The sequence below is a fragment of the Pectinophora gossypiella genome, chromosome 6 (genome assembly GCF_024362695.1).
Source record: "Pectinophora gossypiella chromosome 6, ilPecGoss1.1, whole genome shotgun sequence".
Classification (NCBI taxonomy): Eukaryota; Metazoa; Arthropoda; class Insecta; order Lepidoptera; family Gelechiidae; genus Pectinophora; species Pectinophora gossypiella.
The window spans coordinates 7,832,955-7,852,237 of NC_065409.1; the positions used below are offsets into that span (position 1 = coordinate 7,832,955).

General features: G+C 37.2%; 1 protein-coding gene and 1 non-coding gene across 9 annotated transcripts in view; one reads left to right on the top strand and one right to left on the bottom strand.

Moving 5' to 3' along the window:
• The first annotated feature begins 3,855 nt into the window (after positions 1 to 3,855).
• Trnay-gua (transfer RNA tyrosine (anticodon GUA)) lies at positions 3,856 to 3,945 on the top strand. Its single transcript is given in 2 exon segments — positions 3,856 to 3,892; positions 3,910 to 3,945. It is a non-coding gene; the product is annotated as a tRNA-Tyr (tRNA).
• A 2,294-nt stretch (positions 3,946 to 6,239) lies between these two features.
• Positions 6,240 to 19,283, bottom strand: part of LOC126367673 (serine/threonine-protein kinase tousled-like 2) — a 37,197-nt gene continuing 24,153 nt past the window's right edge. For 4 of the 8 annotated variants that reach the window (XM_050011313.1, XM_050011311.1, XM_050011312.1 and 1 more), the window contains 13 exons: positions 18,717 to 18,807; positions 17,801 to 17,953; positions 15,744 to 15,907; positions 15,143 to 15,232; positions 14,898 to 15,059; positions 14,613 to 14,818; positions 13,066 to 13,312; positions 12,038 to 12,189; positions 11,357 to 11,500; positions 10,587 to 10,734; positions 7,526 to 7,776; positions 7,113 to 7,332; positions 6,240 to 6,893 (listed from right to left, as the gene is read on the bottom strand). In XM_050011313.1, coding sequence (XP_049867270.1) covers positions 6,705 to 6,893; positions 7,113 to 7,332; positions 7,526 to 7,776; positions 10,587 to 10,734; positions 11,357 to 11,500; positions 12,038 to 12,189; positions 13,066 to 13,312; positions 14,613 to 14,818; positions 14,898 to 15,059; positions 15,143 to 15,232; positions 15,744 to 15,907; positions 17,801 to 17,953; positions 18,717 to 18,807 — 2,217 coding nt within the window. In that variant the 3' untranslated portion in view covers positions 6,240 to 6,704. The other 4 variants (XM_050011316.1, XM_050011310.1, XM_050011315.1 and 1 more) reach the window with 4 other exon arrangements.

Sequence of the window (19,283 nt, forward strand, 5' to 3'; positions counted from 1 at the left end):
ATAGGGCTATAACCACAACATAGCTTTCACCACTCACCAGCGCTGCGCCTCAGCAGTAAATGTCGATACAGACCTGATAACATTGACATTGTGCGGCCGAGCTGGTGGGCAATGCACGCGATCATTCCATTTTGGAGGCCGGTGCGGAACACCCGGCAATTTGACAAGGCCAGATGGAAACCCGATAGGGGTGCAGTTTTGATATACTGCCACAATATTGTAGTTCATTTGCGCAGCAACTTGACCTTTACACCTCCATGGTCGTCGACGTCGGACCTCCCCTAAGTAAATACGACGCTAATTTGATGGAGGTAGTTCGAATTTCGACTTCTAAAAACTAAAAGTAGAGTAGATAATTACAGTTCCTTACGTGTTCTCAGAGACGAAAACCAGCTTGGGTAGTAGTATGTTTATTTTTCAATTGTTATATGTTGCATTCAGCATTCGCTCCAGTCACTTAATACGTACCTAAACTACCTAACCATGGATGGTTCACTTGTAATTATAATTTTGAAGTAAGACAGTAAGTGTGTGGATGTTGATTAAGATATCGCCGTTTGAATACTTAGAGCACATTTAGGTCTGTTGGTCAAATTAAATATTACAAGATCGTAACTGTAACCACAACGCCCACAATGCATCAAGACAAAAAGAAAAATATTTATGTGGGTGTATGTACTATACCTTTCTTTTTTAAGAACATTCATCATTAGGTAGGTAGGCTAGGTATATGCGTACACCTTGTTTAGAGTACAATCTCGATAATGACATCCAAACATTTGTGGTAATTATTGCTGAGTTCTCAAGTGGAAGGTGTCAATTTTCGAGCCAGCCAATTTGCCTATGCCAAGATACGGCTCGTTGGTGGAGGGCAGAATAAGGTCAAGTTCAGAGTGGCGAGGGTCCCGGCTCACGCTCCGCCGCATGGCGTCCAAGGCCGCTGAACATCAAAGCCTCGGGCTCCGCGAATTATCCCCTTCGACGAGCACCGCAGAACCACTTGCTACGACGACGCCTCACACAGCTAAACTTAGTAAGTAAGTATATAGGACAATATTTAACACATTTTAAAGAATTAGGCATGTGTTAAACCAAAAATAAATTTAAAAGTAGTATACTGCAGATAGGTATGTAAATTATTAATGATGTTGCCCACAAATTCATTCCAGTCTCAAATGTCCGAAGGTCTATTGGTACCTATTTGCTTACCTATCTACCACAGACAGACGTTACGCCAACTAGGGAACATAAATTCTTTGATTTAGTTACCGTTACGATCTTATCAGAAGGTTGATAGTCATCCGTAGGGCATTAGTTGCCGCGACCTAGAGCCTTCATTACAGAAGACAATAACCAGCAGAAGTAATGCGAAGCTTTCAAGAAAATTACTCCAACTTGACTAATTAGTGGGTGTAGCCTCGGTTTTCCTGCTCCTGTGGGCGTGTTGTTTAACGAGCTTTCAATAGGTAGGTACGTACAAGGTCAATTTTGGAAAACATCATTATTATTTTTAATAAAAACAATGATGATATTATTATCTGGGGAGTGGTTGTAAAGATGTTCAGAAGAAAATAAGTCGATGGGTGTATCTAATTGCCGGTACAAAATCGGTTTTTAATTTCCGTTTTCGTTTTTCATGTCCGACAACATTATTATGAGCTTCCTTCCTAATCTCATTTACCCGCCTTTATTGAAGCTTTCGATTGCTTCACGTAAGACACGTAAGATTTTAGGAAAAAGCTGTTGAAATAGGTAAGTTAGTTAGATTTTCAAGCATATTTCGTTTGTCATAATAAGTAGCTGTTTTTACTCAAATAACTTTTACTTAAGTACTTAACTATATAAAACATATTACATTACTTCTTTTCTTTTTTATTGAATTATTTAAGTATAGTTTAACTTAGGGAATAGTGCAACTTTCATCAAAATCGGTTTACTTAGTAGTTTTTTCATGTTATAGTCAAAAAACTGTTAAAAATTAGGACGTAATGCTAAAATTATTTATTAGGAATCTGTGTTTCGGTGCTTTGATAATATAAGTAAGTATTATAAGTAGGTAGTTACGAAAAAGGTGAAACGTGTGTCGAACATACATTACTTATAAGAAATATAAGGCCTGTTATAACGAATTCTTTGATAACATAATAGGTACATGACTGTTTAATTCACGGAAGTAATTATTAAAAAAAGAATATAAATTATTAGTAAGTACTGATACCTAATGGAATTATTATCACAAGAAAAAGGTTAAAATAAAAAGTAATTTAAACAAAACTGACTTCAATATCTGTTTAATAAAGACTATATTTGTGTTTATAGAAGTAAATCATTATTATTTTCTGAACTATTTCAAGGTACCAATATACAGTACCTAAGTACTTATCTAACTAATCCAACTTTAAGAACACTTTTTTCATAATTCCAAATTAATAAACTTATTTCTCTGACAATCCAACTAAATGAGAAACAATATTTATCATGTGCTAACTTCGCTCCGTTCCATCATTTCATATCAGATGGAACAAAGTTTGTCCAAGTCTATCTTGCGTTGGGAATGATCAAGTTTGATAGTTGATAATGTAATAGTTAGGAACCACGTATAATACGTGTAAACACATAGGTGTAGTTATTGTGTTAAATAATGTATGATGTGTCCACAGACACAAAAAAATTATGTTTACTTATTCTGTTTAAATAACACAAGCATAGATTAAACACCAACGCCTTTTTTGAGTCAAAGTCCACGTTTAACTTCAATTTTGACACACAGTTAATATTTAAGCACTTAGTTGACAATTGATAAATATAATTCCATGTAAGTGCCTAGGTACCTAAGTACATACGTTGAAAGCTGATATGTTAAAATTTAATAATTAAAGAAAGTCATGCTGCTTATCATCGAGGACGTGATTAAGTCGCCAATAAATTGCATCGTATATTCACAAGTTCACAGCAGAAACGGTAGAACGTCATATCCAAAAGTGATTGCTACTTCCAGAGACATACGTAAAACGAAATACTTACCCATTCAAGTACGGTCATATTATTACGTTTATGTTTTTATTACGTCTAGTTTATGTAAAAATGTAAGTAAGTAGTTACATTGAAATTTGGTATATTGAAGAATATGTTCAAGAGGATTCAAGCCTTTATGAAAGACAACATCCATTGTATAATATTCAGTGGCTTATGTATGAATAATGACAAATATAAAGTAAATGTTTTACAAAGCGAAATCCTTTGTCACTTTTCGTGTCTAGTTTTTCAGACGATCATTCTCGGAAATTGGGTCTGTTTCGTATGCGTACGGGCCTTCGAGCCTGCTTTGAAAATTCAGCAGCCGTCTCCCTACGGCGTGTTAACTTTCATCGAGAGCCTCCGTCCCTTTTATTTCGCGATTCATCGAACACGCTTCTAATCTTCTCAATATAAAGTGAACACAGTACAAGAATTCGATAGTAAGTAAGTAGACATAATATTTTATTGTAACAATTATAAAATTGCTTACATAACAATTTTATAATTGTTACAATAAAACAATACGTCTACTTACTTAATTCCATTATATAACATTATATTCATTGCCTAGGGTTATAAAAAGATTTGTAGAAAATACAACAATGCCGCCAAGATATTGAACTCTAAACCATAAGTTTCATAAATTAGATAAGTTTAGAATAGAAGAAACCACGGGCGCTCCCTTCGCAATTGATTTACCTATACTACCTACTGCTATAATAACTATAATTTATTGTCAACATTATATTTCCAATTTACACCGTTCGCTATCATTAAAGTGCATACGTTGGAAATGGTCCGTAGTAACCAATGCGTAATTTCGACGGCTCTCTCGTACCTTCGATAGCTCAGTTGGTAGAGCGGTGGACTGTAGAGGTATTCTTGGCTGACATCCATAGGTCGCTGGTTCAAATCCGGCTCGAAGGAGATACTTTTTGTATTAAATATTTTATCAGTCGATTAATTTTTGTAAAAAATATAGAACTCATTTTTCACCCGGCAAGGAGAACTGAAAAACTAAATGCTTTTTAGCATTCGAAATTGACCTACATTTGCAGAAAAGGGTGGTAAGTGCATCAATAAACCGCTTATACGTGAAAACTGGGTGTGAAAGCACTCGACCGCTTGCACGAATGCAGTTGGCATATTTTTATACCGAGGGGGAACACCACCACCCCGAGGCAGTCCCACGAGGACCATTCATGCGGCGAAACAAAGCTATCCCCTTTCAGCGCGGACCTGCAAATGCATACTATTTCTTCCAGTACAATAAATACAATTCTTAAGTGTTTCACACGAAAACAGAAATGCACATCTTTCGTTCTTTGAGGTTCGTGCTTCGTTTTCAGAAAGCATGACAAATACTGAAAACACATATATAGGTATTTCTGAACTAGACCATTAATGCACAGAGATTGAGATTGAAAATGAAAATTTCATGTAGTTTACTTATAAAAACAAAACTACTAATGATTTTTCTTTGAAAGCCGTAGTTGGGTTATAGTCAACGATGCAGGGCTCACTGGAGCGATGCCAGAGGCTCGGAAAGCCATTGAGAACCAACAAAAAGGCGGCGGTGAATCGACTTTCTGCGAGTAAAATGTGCAGTTTGCGGTAGGGCTGCGCTAAGCTTGTGTAATAAATCATTGGTCATGAAATCTGAATTTGTTACTGTAGAACATCTACCGGAGGCCCGTGTTGCTCTATCAGAACAACGTAATAGACGTAAGAAAATATATTTTACAAACATCGTTGAAATAACAACCAATACTAAAGGTAGTAAATAACATAAGCCTATTACTATATTTGAAGCTACAGACTATTAAATTCAATGTACACCAAACGAAGTTATTGTTATGCAGTTATAACTGCTATAGCAGTTGCGGATTATAAAGCATCTGCAAACTTCTCGAAATGTCAATAACAAGTTCCAACTGAGGCGTAGAATTGCAACGACTACGGCTTAAGCCGGGAGTTTCTCTAATTAAAGTCGCGGCGAGCCAGCCATCGGAAGGATCTTTGAATGAAAAGCCTAGGACGACGGTAAACCTAGTAAATTAAAAAGGTTCGCAATTTGTTTGTAGTACGCTCGACTTTATTTGGTGCGTCGTTTTAAATAACGCTATGAATGGTACCTACGTACGTTGCTAGATACTTACATAAATAAACTCATACAGTCTATTTTTCACCGAGGTAAGCAGACTATGGAATAACATTTGATTCGATCCTGACATACGTTCTCTTGCTTGCTCCCCATTTTAATCAATGAGGTTTTTCCAGGCTACGTTCCCCAAAACTAATACAATAGACGGCGCTGTCGCGATTTAACGTGATAAACACCTATTTTCTCATTACTCGGGTACATAATTATTCAAAATTACAATGTAATGGCAGAAGCATATACAAAAATCAATGTTGCTTGATTATTTGGATCACATACGTATAGAATTATGTTGCTTTTCGTTATTTTGATCACAATAATAATGGGTGGAAGATGTAATTGCCTGGATGTTATGAAAGGGGTCATCATTTATACTCAAAAACAAAGATAAAAGACTTATAATACTATGTCTGTTGCCCATGAAATTAGGTTAAACGAAGGAAAATCTTTACAGCGCCATCTATGTTGTTTTTGAGGAACGAAGCCTGGAAAGTCCCTCATTGTTTTATACACGTTACTTGTCCGAAGTTTAAACCTTCAACTAACATAGCTAATAAACCCACACAAAATACTTTATAAATGAGTTACTACGCGCGAAACTCGCACTATTGCCAACAAACCATTTGGTAAACAATGAGATAACAAAATTATTCAACGTTGATACATCCATAAAAGCTACCGTAACACGAGTCCCGCACCTAATTGCGATATTGGAATGTGGTTTATTTGTCCGTTCTACAGGGCAGAAGCAGTGTTCTCGATATATACACGTATTTTTAAGTTCTTGGTTTCACTGCGAGACACCTCTGTAGACATCTCTTTACAATAAACTTTTGGTATTTTTATTGTGCCCAATGTTTGAAGTGTATTTTGTGATCATAGATTGAGAGACGGCGAATCCGCAATAATTTCTTTTTTTATAACAAACATAACATCGATAGTTTCGTGACTTTTTTCCCATTTCCTAACGCAAATTACAATTTTTTTTTAAATTTGAGGTAAGTCTAAATACATTTCGATAAAAAACTTACATAAAGGCGTAAACAATAATAAAAAACTGTTTTCAATATTTTTAACTTTTTTTAATAGGGATAACTTATATAATATGCAAGGGATAGTCCCAAGGATTCTTCTCTAGTGATAAAAGGATAAAACCATTCATAAATGGAGAATCACATTTTATCACCTGCTCAATAAATACAGTCAACAGTAAGCATAATCTTAAACAATTTTAATCTGTAAATGATATTTAGTCATTTTACAACTCTGGATTAACTGACAAAGTTTCATAACTAAAAAGTACGTCTATAAGACTCGAACGACGCGGACAATCACACTCCGCTCGGTAGGAACGTTCTGCTGTCCCCGGGCCCCACCGCACGGGGCCCGTCCGCGGCCGCGTCCGCCGGTACGCGGCGAGTCAACGTCCTAACGCTACGGTCACTCTCGACTATGTACACTCGGAGGAGGCGGGACACGCGGCCGGTCAGTGCGCCGCCGGGTGTTTGTGGCGGCGGCGGCGCGGCTAGGACGACGAGCCGGCGCCGAACAGCGCGCCGCTGAAGGACGGCGGGGCCGGCGCCGCCGCCGCGGCCGGGGGCGCGCCCGCGCCGCGCGGCTTGGGCATGGGCGGCTGCAGGTACTCGTGCCGCGCCAGCCCGAACACGTCGATGCGCTCCTCCTTGCGGTACGCCAGGCACGCGCGGATGAAACTCTGCAACAAACACCACATCCATGTTCACAACTATCTACTTCACACTGCTCATGATGAAACTAAGTTAACTCGTCCATTGGACTAAACATGGGAAGATGTCACGGTTCATCATATTTGTCTGTGGACTATCAACTATCTCTTGGCGACTTCTGGATTTGTCCACCCCGACACGGACACGAGTTTTGTCAGTAGAGTAAATGTAATGAAGCCATTACTCACCTTAGCCTCGTTACTGACGGTGGGCTTGTTGGCGAACTGCACCTCGGTCGCCTTGAGGATGGTGTTCTCTTCCAGGATGGTGGCCTGGCTCTGGTTGTGGCCGAACGGCTTCTTGCCGTACAGGCACTGGTAGAAGATCACCCCCACGCTCCACACGTCCACCTTACTACTGATCTTTGGTGGGTTCTTGCCGACTACGAAACACTCAGGCGGCAAATACCTATTTAGACAAATATTGTTTGGTTAGCTTTCAAATTCCTCCAAGCATAAGTGAGTTTCCATAATAATTATTTAATTTACCGCTTTTAAATACAAGTTAACACACACAGCGAAATAAGATAAAGTTATTTGGTATTGTTACAAAATGGGATGTGGTCAAAATACTTGAAGAAAACAACGATGCTGTTACTAACCAATAGGTGCCTGCTCCCTGGCTAGTCAGGTCCATGCCATGGTCGGGGTTGTAGTTCTCCTCGTCCATGACCTTGGAGAGGCCGAAATCGGTGATCTTGATCTCGCCGCAGACGTTGCCCTCGGTGAGCAGGATGTTGCCCGGCTTCAGGTCGTAGTGAATCACCGGCGGCTTGATCTCGTTCAGATACTTCAGCGCCGACACTACTTGCATCACGATCGACCGGGCCTCTCGCTCGGGGATTGTCTTGTGCTGAAATGTGCAAAACAACATGAATATTAAGGTGATGTGTTTCAGTCAGCTAGGTAACGCTGCGTCAGTAGATGGCGTTACTTCTGCAGTTTTCGTATTTTTTTCCATTTATTCGTTTAGTGTTGAGTTCTGACCCAGTGAAATGTTAGGTGGCGAAATCTTACATACATTATCTTTAAGTTAAGCTACAATTTTGAAGTATTTACTGAAGATATCATATTGAAACATTGCATCAAAAGTTGGTGTCATTTCAATTTGTGTACAAACACGAAGCTGTCACACACACATGCGAACTAGGTTAGCTATTAAAAGAGATGCATAATTTGAAGTCTACTTCTAACTTCTAAATGGCGCATTTGGTAAAGCAGTAGCCGCCATTCTTAAGGTTCACGGTTCAAACCCAACTGCATGTTTTAATTGTTTTTACTTTTTGTATTTTTTTTTACAATTGAATTTGGCGAACCCGTCTATTTGTTACGGAATTTTCAAAAAGTATCACTTTTACCAATAATATTATAATTAAGTATACAATAATTTACTTTGCACTAAAGTACCTTCCGTAATTTCCGTATTTTTTATTTTGTAAAATTCTAACAGGCATTAATCGCATCAGTGAACATGCGGCTAACTAAAAAACTACTGAACGGATTTTCATACGGTTTTCACCAATGAGTAGAGTGATTCATGGGCGTGCTTTAGGGTTTATAATTTATACAAGTATTTTTTTTGTATAAAATGGTTCAAAAATGATGATGAATGTCAAACATAATTATCGTTACAAATATAGCCGACTTGGAGCTTTCGGCGAAAACGCTGCCTGAGCCCATTGAGATATAACAAAACAACGTATGGTTGAATTGTTCCTTTTTTGTAGGTATACCGAAAAGTCCACAATATGTCATAATAATTATATTGTGTATAAAGAATTGTGTATATGTATTGTATGATTTTACAAATAACGATCACAGTACAGTAATAATAAGGTAGATTTTTCCTAAATTGCGTAGGTTCAAACTTTGTCGCATCGCGTTTGAAAGATGTAATAGCGCTTCAGGACGTCCCGCAAGCACGGCACTGATGTCGCAGTATCCGCATATAATTATTATGACTTGTCATTTAGTTCCAATAAAATCCGCGGGACTTCATACGTATGTCAGTGACAGCTGGTGATAGCATGCGGGACACTTAGCACCTAATCGAATTCTATGTTGTTTTCGCGCCCAGTCCAGACGACTCACAGCGCATTTCTGGACATATATTTACGCGTGGTGTTTATTGTTAGGTTAGTTAGTTCAGGTTAGGACGTCTTTTTATAACGAGGACGTTAAAAAAAGACGAGGCTGGGACGTATTGAAGTAGTATTTCCATATATACGCGGCCTGAAATGGGCTGTTTCGGGGACCTGAACTGGTTGCTGTCGAACTTATTATCACGTTTTCTTGATTAAAATTCATAAATAAGTCAAATAGAAAAAAGAAAAAAGATTTTATTTAGTTTTAGATCTGTCATGATGTCTGTGATGTTTGTTTATTATACATAAGAATTTCAAAATTTATCTTATTTTTTTTCCCAAAGGGCAAGGCAAAGGGAACTATGAACATACAGCCATGTCTTGTGTTTTTTTTTCTTGATGATGATTAATGAAATGATGAAACCTAAGCCCCCACCCTCGGAGCAGACTCCTACTCCGAACCCCAAACGAAGTAAGCGGCTTGTTGGCGCAAAGCGAAAATAGATAGGTACACTTTGTTTATTGAATATTCCGATTTATGTATACTATCGGGAATGTTTTCCGACTAATGTGATCATTAACCACAAAACACCACTTCGTATTGATTATTTAGATTATTCAATGAAGAAAGCAACCTTCCCGTTCCCGGTCCCACCAAAAAGTCCGCGGCAAAGAGAATATAAATAAATCTGTATGTTGGATGGAAAAACAATTAATTATAAATGACTACTATTTAGGCCGGCAAATGCAACAACTTCTTTTTTGATTTGGTTTTCCCCGAAGGGTAAGGCAAAGGGAACTATGCCCATACAGCCATTTCATTTTATGTATTGATTTTTTATTATAATATATGTCCTCTTTTAAAACACGGTATTTACCCATTATTTAAAAAATGTTTAAATAAGATACGTTATTACAAAAATATTTTTCCAATATTCCTTTTCTCAGATTGTAGTATTTTTAGTTTTTTATTTATATTTATTCTCTTCATACAAAATCCCTTTATAAATTGTCACTGACATTCTATTACACTTGTCAAGTAGTCAAAGCCTTTAGAAAAAAAAAAACTATCACGCACACAAACTAACATTGACACCTCTACACGCTCAGCAAATACACTGTAATCTGCACCACTACAAATGTAGAATTGATCAAAATTGAGGGTCTGAAATATGGTACTTCTCGTATTCGGACCCTAAATTTTTGTTAGTTTGCGAAAATAATACACCAAAATATTACTATTTATCGGTTTTATAACAATATTCCTCTATCCGTTTTCCTGTAGCACTGCATCAACTTTTGTATGGAAAACGAATCACCTTAAGTTACAATTTTGAATTTTGAGTTTACTTACGGTCACCACTAATCAAACTGAAAGTGCTTAAGACTTACGTTTAATTTATTTCTATCTATTTAAGTTTCAGAAGAAATTGTAGAATGAATTTCTACGATACTAGAAATAATTAGTGACCATTCCGGATCTAGATTTCAATTCAGTCTCATAGCAGGCTTAATAAAAATAGTGAGTACGCTCTTTGCGCACTTTATGTACTTTGAATAAAAGAATGTTTTATCTTACCTGTTTTAGATAAAAGTCGAGATCATGTCCATTGCAGTATTCAAGAACTGTACAGAATGAGTTGCCGTCTATTTCGAACACATCGTAGAGCTTCACGATCCGTGGATGGTCCAGCGCCTTGTGGATGTTGTACTCCCGCAGCGCGTGCCTGGAACAAGTCAGTGTGGATTTGTGTGAAAAATTGAGCTTGTGCCCGCGTGACGTCATAGCCCCGTTTTGCTCGACCTATCATTTAGTTTAATAATAATTGTATAACGACCCTACCGAAAAGTACAAAACTATTTGATGTGTTGGAATTTTCTTCCTATCTGGTCCTACTACGAAATTACAATTAAAAATTAATAAATACTTCTGCTGTATAATCTATCAGACAAGTTACGATGTTGCACTACAGAATACCATGATATTATCTGAACCCATTTTAGAGTTGTAATGTAGTTCTTTCTTCATGCATAAGATATACTAATGAGGTCATGGTTCTATGAATGCCTTCCTCATTTAATCACGCATGTTTTGCATGGGCGTTATTAAAATGAGACAAGCGGCTACTTGCAGAACGCTAGACGCTTTCACTTTATTTCAAACTAATATTCAAATGTTGTTCAACACATACAATTCTTATCGTATTTATTTCTTTAAGTTATAAGTAATACGTGACATTGAAATCATACGTGCGGCCCTTTTAGAATTCAGCAGATAAGGCGTGTTTATCGCTATTAGGAGAACATAAAGATAATAAAAGTTGTTGCTGGCGTTGTATACGGACTCACTTGATATAGTTGGCCTTCTTGTCCTCCTTCCAGTCTTTGTTGAGCTGGTGCACTTTGCAGGCCGTGTACCGCTGCTCGCGGAGGTCGAAAGCTTTGTGCACCTCGCTGAACCCGCCCTTACCCAGCAGCATTAGTAACAGATATCTGAAATTAATATGTTTTAATTTAACCTTACTTGAAGAATGTTCAATAAGCCACCCAAAGAAAGCTTACAGTTAGCGGTTATGGATTTATAACTGACACAGCTAGTCGCGGTCTCCTCATTAATAAGTAGAGAATGGAGAAGATTAATTTTAATAAAATTTCTCGACGTGTAATATGGTCTAGACACTTCTAGACCTCTTGAGATACTTTATTGTGTCCCTGTAAAGTAGACGGTATAACCGTTACAGAATGTAAACAAACTGGGAATAGAATGAGGAACAAATCTCACAGCTTGTTATAAACTTACAAGACCTATAGACCTGATGGTAAACAGAAAGTTTATACTGGTGATCCCGAAACACTGTCAATATCAACCAGCTATAGATCGGTTTTATAATATAATATCAAACGATTTGTACACGAGACGAGTGTCATAAATATTGACAGTAGCAACACTTCACCAGATTACTAAAGTTATATATTTATTTTTTTGCTACGATGCAACCACGAAAAGAGTAAATCAATAAACAGGCGTACCTATCAGAGAGCACAGGATGCTGCGAGAATCGGCTCTGGTCCTCGTTGTGTATTCTCTTCAGTTCTCTAATATGCAAGTTTCTTTCTCTTTCCAGTTTCTCCATCTCTAGCTGCAAGTCTGCGTCCTCCTTCTTGAGAGCGCTCTGTCTCAACTGTGGAACAATTTTTAATCATTAGTTTTGTAGAAAGACAAAGATGGAAGTATCTAGTAGCAATACTACAAGATACTACAAAACGCTAGAATTTTAAGACTATTTATTTATCAGCTCTTAACCATTTTAACTCTTCTAAGTAAAGTTATTGTGTACTTATTGATACATTTCCCAGAGCAGAACACATTATACAAAACATTTCAAAACAGTGTCTATCATGTTATGTAGAATATTGAGTTGAAGTAACAGCAGTTTGAGGTTCGAATTTGCGTTAGGAATGCATAATTCATATTTACATAATATAACTTAAACATTCTATATGTCATCCTATATTTGAATATAAGCTGCCTAAATTATACATTAGGCAAGCACCTAGTAGATCCCTATTGTTGTCTATATTGAGAACAAATTCAGAATAATTGAATTTTAGTGAACCTGTTTACAAAAACGACGCTATGTCTCATCTCTTTTGTGCTACACCGTATATGGTTAGTGAGAGAGATATACTCTTGTCTCTTTCGCGCTAGGCGATGTCCCTCTGCTCTGCTGCCATTCTAATTATGCTATGTTTTAAGATACTGTTTCTGGATGAGGATACGGTGAATCCGAAAATTCTGTTAAACTAGCAAGTATAACTTAATAAGTGTAATCAGGCAAAATTTTAAATTTCCTCTTTCGTATTATTCTCTCGGTTCATGTAGCAGACAAAGATCAGAAAGTATATGTTTATGGAACAAACTACCACATAGTGAACCAGCCAAACAAATGTTCACTTGTAAATACTTTTGCTAAATGTATAAATTCGTTCACCGTACATAAGAGATTCTCGAACGAACATGAAATAAATTATAAACTTGAAATGTGTTAACCGCTAACCTTTAGAATCTCGTCAGCCTCATAGTACTCCTGCCAGGTCATGCTGGGCAGCGGGTCTGGCTTGAGGAAGGTGGGCGGGTCGGTGCCGTTGTGCAGCGGCTGCGGCTGCGGCGTGGGGGGCGCGGCCGCGCTCGACGTGCGCTTGCCGCGCCCGCCGCCGCCCTCGCTGTTCGACGGCCGCTTTTTGAACAACAACTTCTTCTGCCGGTCGATCTCTTCCTTCTCTGCCGTTATTTCTTCTTGCCGCCTGGTTTGGATAGTACATGTGATAGTTGAATCAAAGGCAAAAATATCATTAGGATAAAATGTTTCTGATTTTAAATGATATAAAAATACCCATATAAAAGAAAAAATCATCGAAGTTGGACCTGCCCCTGGCAAATAAGAAGTGAAACTCTTCACTGACCCCACTAATTCTACTTTCTACTGAGACCTTTGGATTTCATTTAAAGGCTTGTAAAAATAATGGTATTTAATATTTTTACAAACTTTTTATAGTCAGACGTGATTTTCTAATTATACTTAGTTAAAATTTTATAGTACCTGACAAACTACAGTGGAATAGTATAAATAGTTTCCCTCCTCCATACAAAAAAAAAATAAGTCAGAAGCCTAAGCCTATTTTGTTTTAACAAATATTTTATGAAACCATTATCATGAATTAAATACATGTGTCATTAATAATACATATTCCAACATGTATTATTACCAATCTAATATCTTTTACCTGTACGGTTACAAGCTGCGTACGCAAACAATAACGCCTAGAGTTCATTTCGTGAGTCATTAGTATCGACGTAATATATTGCAGACAATGATATAGATTAGTGTAAAGCGTCTTCTGCAAGCTCTGCATAACAACCGTGCAACTGTGCGAATTATAACGAGGGTTTCGACCAAAAGACGCCGCGAATGCTATCTACGGGGATAAACGTCAGTTGTCGGTTGCCGTGTCGCGAGGGCTGTATACATATTAAGTATGATAAAAATGACAGATCACATCCAATGTGCAGTCGGATTATCTTATCTCCTTCATTAGGAATTGGCTTATTTGATTGCCTTTCCTATAACAATTAGAAACATTTACAATTTACTACACCGTTAACTTTTGCGGTTGTTATACCTACCAAACGTGCTATCCTTCGTCTACTATCTCTGAAAATTCCGATTTATATGTTAAATGAAACAAAGTCGTTTATGTACGCATCGACAATATTATGCAGGGATGATGGTAAAATGATAATTGTATAGTTTAAAAAAAAATCATTGTCCCTTCACTCTACTTCTACAAGACCGTGACTAGTAGAAGAATATTTGAAGTTATTCTTTCAAGCACTGAACTTGAAGAATATGATTGTATTAGCAGGTACACCAAGACTTGATATTAATATATGTATAAGTATTTTTCAGCCAAATGGGTTTCAAATGCTCTATCTTTAATTACGCAGAGGATTTTCGAGGCTTGTGATGAGACAGAAAAGGCCATTCACAGTTTTCTTTTATCCTATATCCGACAGCATGTGTGGAACAATAACAACAGTTCATACCTCGTCAACTCTTGAAATGCATATCCATCAGTCCAGTTCTCCTGGAAGGTGGCGCCGACACGCTGCGTCACAAACTGCCCCAACCGCAGCCGGTTCTGCATGCATCGCTGCCGCGCCTCCTTCTTCTCAATAGTACTTTTCTCATTTAAAAGCTTCTTTACCACGTCTATACATTTATTGATGTGTGATTTATGTTGCTCTATTACCTAAAACAGATTGTTATGGTTAACTTTACGAAATGTTTCATAACACTGAAAAGGTATGAAGAGATAAACAACAGTGTACCTTGCTCTGTGCTTGCACCTGATGTTTGAGTTCTTCATTACTCCTTGTTAATTCTTCTATCCTATTATTTCTTAGTTCTAAGTCAGACGATGCTTGAGTTTCTAACTCTTGTATCCTCTGACATGTCAGTTCTGTTTGAACCTGTGGACAAATAATAGGCATCTGTGTGAAGAATGAGATAGATATTATAATTTTGTATACTTGAGGTGTGACACACATTAATTTTGTTACAGCTATGAACACACCTGTTTAACAGTAGTGTGAGGTCGTTGCTGGGAAGTCGAACGTAAAAAGTCTGCTCCCGAAGGCAGTAATGATGAAGGTGACGGTGGGTACTGCATACAGATAAATATGATTTTAAACACAGAAAACAGGATATCAAATCCTATTTTCTTGATATACATGAAAAGCTTAGATCTCTATATGTAATATTAGTTTTTTAAATAATTCTGAAAATATACCAACAACTATTAGAATAATACATTCAAACGCTATTATTACAAACAGACGAATGTTAGTAAGTAACAAAATGCCTCAGGGCAATAGCAAAGATTAGAACTTAACACTTTTCATTACTGACCAAATCTATTAAAACTGTGCACAGAATCTATTAAAGAAGAATACTCCTTTCAATGTCAGTTTAAAGCAATATTATGTTGCTGTTAAACTATGATGTTTCTTATGTGAGGTTATTCAAGCTTCAATTTTAAATTTAAAGAATTTAAAATGTACAATGCCAAAAACTATGTAGTAATATGATGTCATGCATAATAACATGACAATCCTATTATACTATTTAAATTGAAGTAGTTATTGATAAAAAGCTTAAAATAATTTGTAATTTACCATTGGGTAAGAGTTAGCGCCCTGGGGCGAAGGTGATTTGGCACCAGCGTGCCGAACTGGGCTGGATGAGGGGTGCTTGGAGAAATACTCCCGGATGTTCTTGTCTGAAGAGTTGTGTCTCTGCTTGCCTCCGCCGCCTCCACCGCCACCAACACCTTCCTCACCTACAGGTGATGTTTTAACAACTAATTAGAAAATCCACAATAAATATTAATGGTGCATGTTTAATCTGAACCGTGATAGCCCGGTTGGTAGTAGCTCACATCTAAACCAATGATTGTCGAATTTTTTTCGAATTAATTTTTGGATCATAATATGATCACGTGCTCATCAGTGAGGAAAACATCGTGAGGACACCCACATTACCGAGAAATGCATTTTTGGAGGTATGTGACCTAACCTGTATTGGATTGGTTTCCCCTTCGCTGGTTGGAAGGTCAAACAGGCACTCAACAAACCAAACCTGTCAAATGTTCAGGTTAGGTAAGCAGACCCTGTGAAAAACGGGAGAATACTAGGGAGGTGGTGATGCAGGTTTACTCTTGATATGTGAGTTGAAAACTGTCACTAAAGCCTTGAACTTTTTTATTTATAATGAATATTTTCAGCCTTTAATGGAATGTTTTAATTAAATGAATTACATGACAAGGCTGTAGACAAAGGACAATGTTTTTTGTCTGCCTTGATGGTCAAATGTAGCAACAACAATTCTCTCCTACACATCTCTTTATTCGATGAAGATAAATGTTGAAATTGTTAGGAAAAACATATCTTTTGCTCTTGTTCTAATTTATAACGAGACTTTGAACTAGCAATGAAGCAGATATTAGATAACTATCCAGTAATCCATCCGGATAATAAAAGGCCGGATACCGGGTTGACAACAGTATACATAGCTCCTTTTAGATACTCGGTAGCCTCCTGTAGACTTCACAGGCTTCTTGGAGCTACCCCGTTTGCTTGAACATTTAAACTGGTTCAGGAGCAGCTCCCACACACTGCAGGATTATGTGAAGGGCAGTTTCTTCAGTTACAAAACAGAGCCTATACACAGTGGGCTATCTGTAAGCCCTGTGCTGAATTGTGCTGTTTGAGCATAGGGTAGTCGTCGCATTTCCCATTTTGTTGTTGCTGGGTGTGTCTCATACGTACATCTGCATTTGGCTGAAGGGTATTGGCCGAATTGGCTCTGAGCCAAATATCCTGGTATCTAAACGTAGTCTAGCTAGTTCATGGAAGATACTTTAAAAGTTATGATTTTATTTGTTGTTTTTGTGTTTGCCTATCCTGGCGGGGATATAGGCGTGATGCTGTGAATATCATCATTGAATAGAATAAAATCATAATTTTTATTGCATAAAAATAATAGTATTTATGTATTATTAAATTTTTTATATCAATAGCTTTGCTTAGATCAGTTGTTTGGCTGGATTTCTGGCAGCCGAATATAGCATTATGAAACCTTCATGAACCCATAACACTATTTTGTAAAATATATTGTTTTTATTATGCAAGAAGAACAACAGTTTCCACAAAGGAAGCTACTTTACTGCTACAGCTTTAAAAGATTGTGTTTATAGATTTTTTTAGATATCTCTTTTACATGAAGCCCCATCTCAAGAGAAGAATTGAGCCTGAAGAATTGATAATAAACTCCATAACAACCCTGAGCCATTTATATCAAGATTACCATAAATATATTTTCTTGACCAACTAAAAATACCGATTTGAATTCAGATACAAACTGACTCTCTCTAATAATTTAATCATGGCTTCAATACCAGACTCAACATTATCTCAATTTTCATTAATTTTTGCACATATTTCCAGTAACATAGTGAATAAAATCTATATTACGAGCAGTATGATTCTTCAAAATTAAAGAATTTCTTGCTAGGTAGAGACACTGCATTCAAAACCCTAAATTCCTATGTATACCACATGAGTCAAGATATACCTATTATTGTTGCATTTATTAATGTAATATTAAATTATTCACTTGTGTTTCATGGTCCATAATGTGAACAGATTTTATCTGTAAATCTAATAATATTCACCTTTTCGTTTTCTTTTTCTCTCTGGCATAGCTATAGTAGGTGTGGCACCACTTGGTGGAACTAATACAGGACCCGGAACTGCATTTGGGCCTCGCATAGCTGCAGATTTTTCAGGTGTAAGTGCATCAACTTCTTTATCACTATGTGATGACCCTGAAAATAACAAATAAGGCACATTTATATTTCTCTATTCTCTAGAAATTTTACAGCATATGAAACAGTAATTAGTTGCATTACTTTTTCGCTTTTTATTCTTCATTTTAATGTTTCCAAAACTTATTTTCAAAAAAGAAAGGAGAAAACATTTCACAGATAACATGAAATAAAAAAATGAGCAGAAGCAAAGGTTAGTGAGCCCTACAGCCAAAAATAATTTACAACTAATTTGATAAAGGGTAGGCAAATAATTTCTACGCGACTACAATATACAATTTATAAAACTAGAATTAATGATAAAAAAAAAATCGAAAACCTTGTTCAAGAAACCTGTTTTATAGCTAGTATTTTGATACTATTGCCAGGATTTTTAAACAAAACATTAAACTAACTTTTTAAACACATCCAAAAATTAATTACCGCTAGGTATAACTCACTTTTAGACAGGGAGCTCAGTAAGCCGACGTGGTTTACGACGGCTCCACTTTTATGATCATGCATTGTGGCACGCAATAGCTCGAGTCTTGGGAGTAAAGACGGCACTTTCACAGTTCCCATCCGGCATCATTACATAGCAGTGACGTCACACAATCCTTGGTTTCATCGTAATAATTGCAATTTTGTCACAAATATTTTGCCTTCACAACTTCACTAGTTAAGGTTAGTCTCCATAATAGTAAACCGGCTTGCACTTGTAGTAAACATTCAGAGCACAAACTGATCACAACACAAGGTTACACTGCACTAAATCACAAATTACCTGTGCTCATATTGGAATCCTGGTTGTGAAGTGGCTGCCCCGTGTTGACAGTAGTTTGTGGTGCCATCTGAATTTGTGACCCAGCTGACATCTGTAAAGAAAGAAAGATGGCGTCTTTACATATGACTCGCCCAGTTCATTGTTTTCCCTCTCGATTTCATTCGCTATAACGTCTGTACGAGTTTACTTACAAATTACGATGTATTTAGTTTGTCCATATTTCTTATTTTCGTCATTAATTTCACGTCTACCATTAAAATAACCTAACTTGTTTGACAACTTGTGTACGAAACGCCAGCTAGAGTCGCGACAATCGGATACGCATCCGCGGGGAGCGGTGGGCGGCGCGCGGCGACGGCAAGCGGTGAGCGAGGGGAACGGAGATCGTCACGAAGTTTGCTCCGAATGTAATAATAATAATAACGACGGGCGAGGCGCCATTTTACAAGGATACAAGGCCGAAAGCATTGTTAATCCATTGAAAAAATATTCGCCTGAACATCGGCTACATTAATCGTAAACTGATCGCATTATTTATTCACTGATTTCGCAAGTTACTCGACAGGA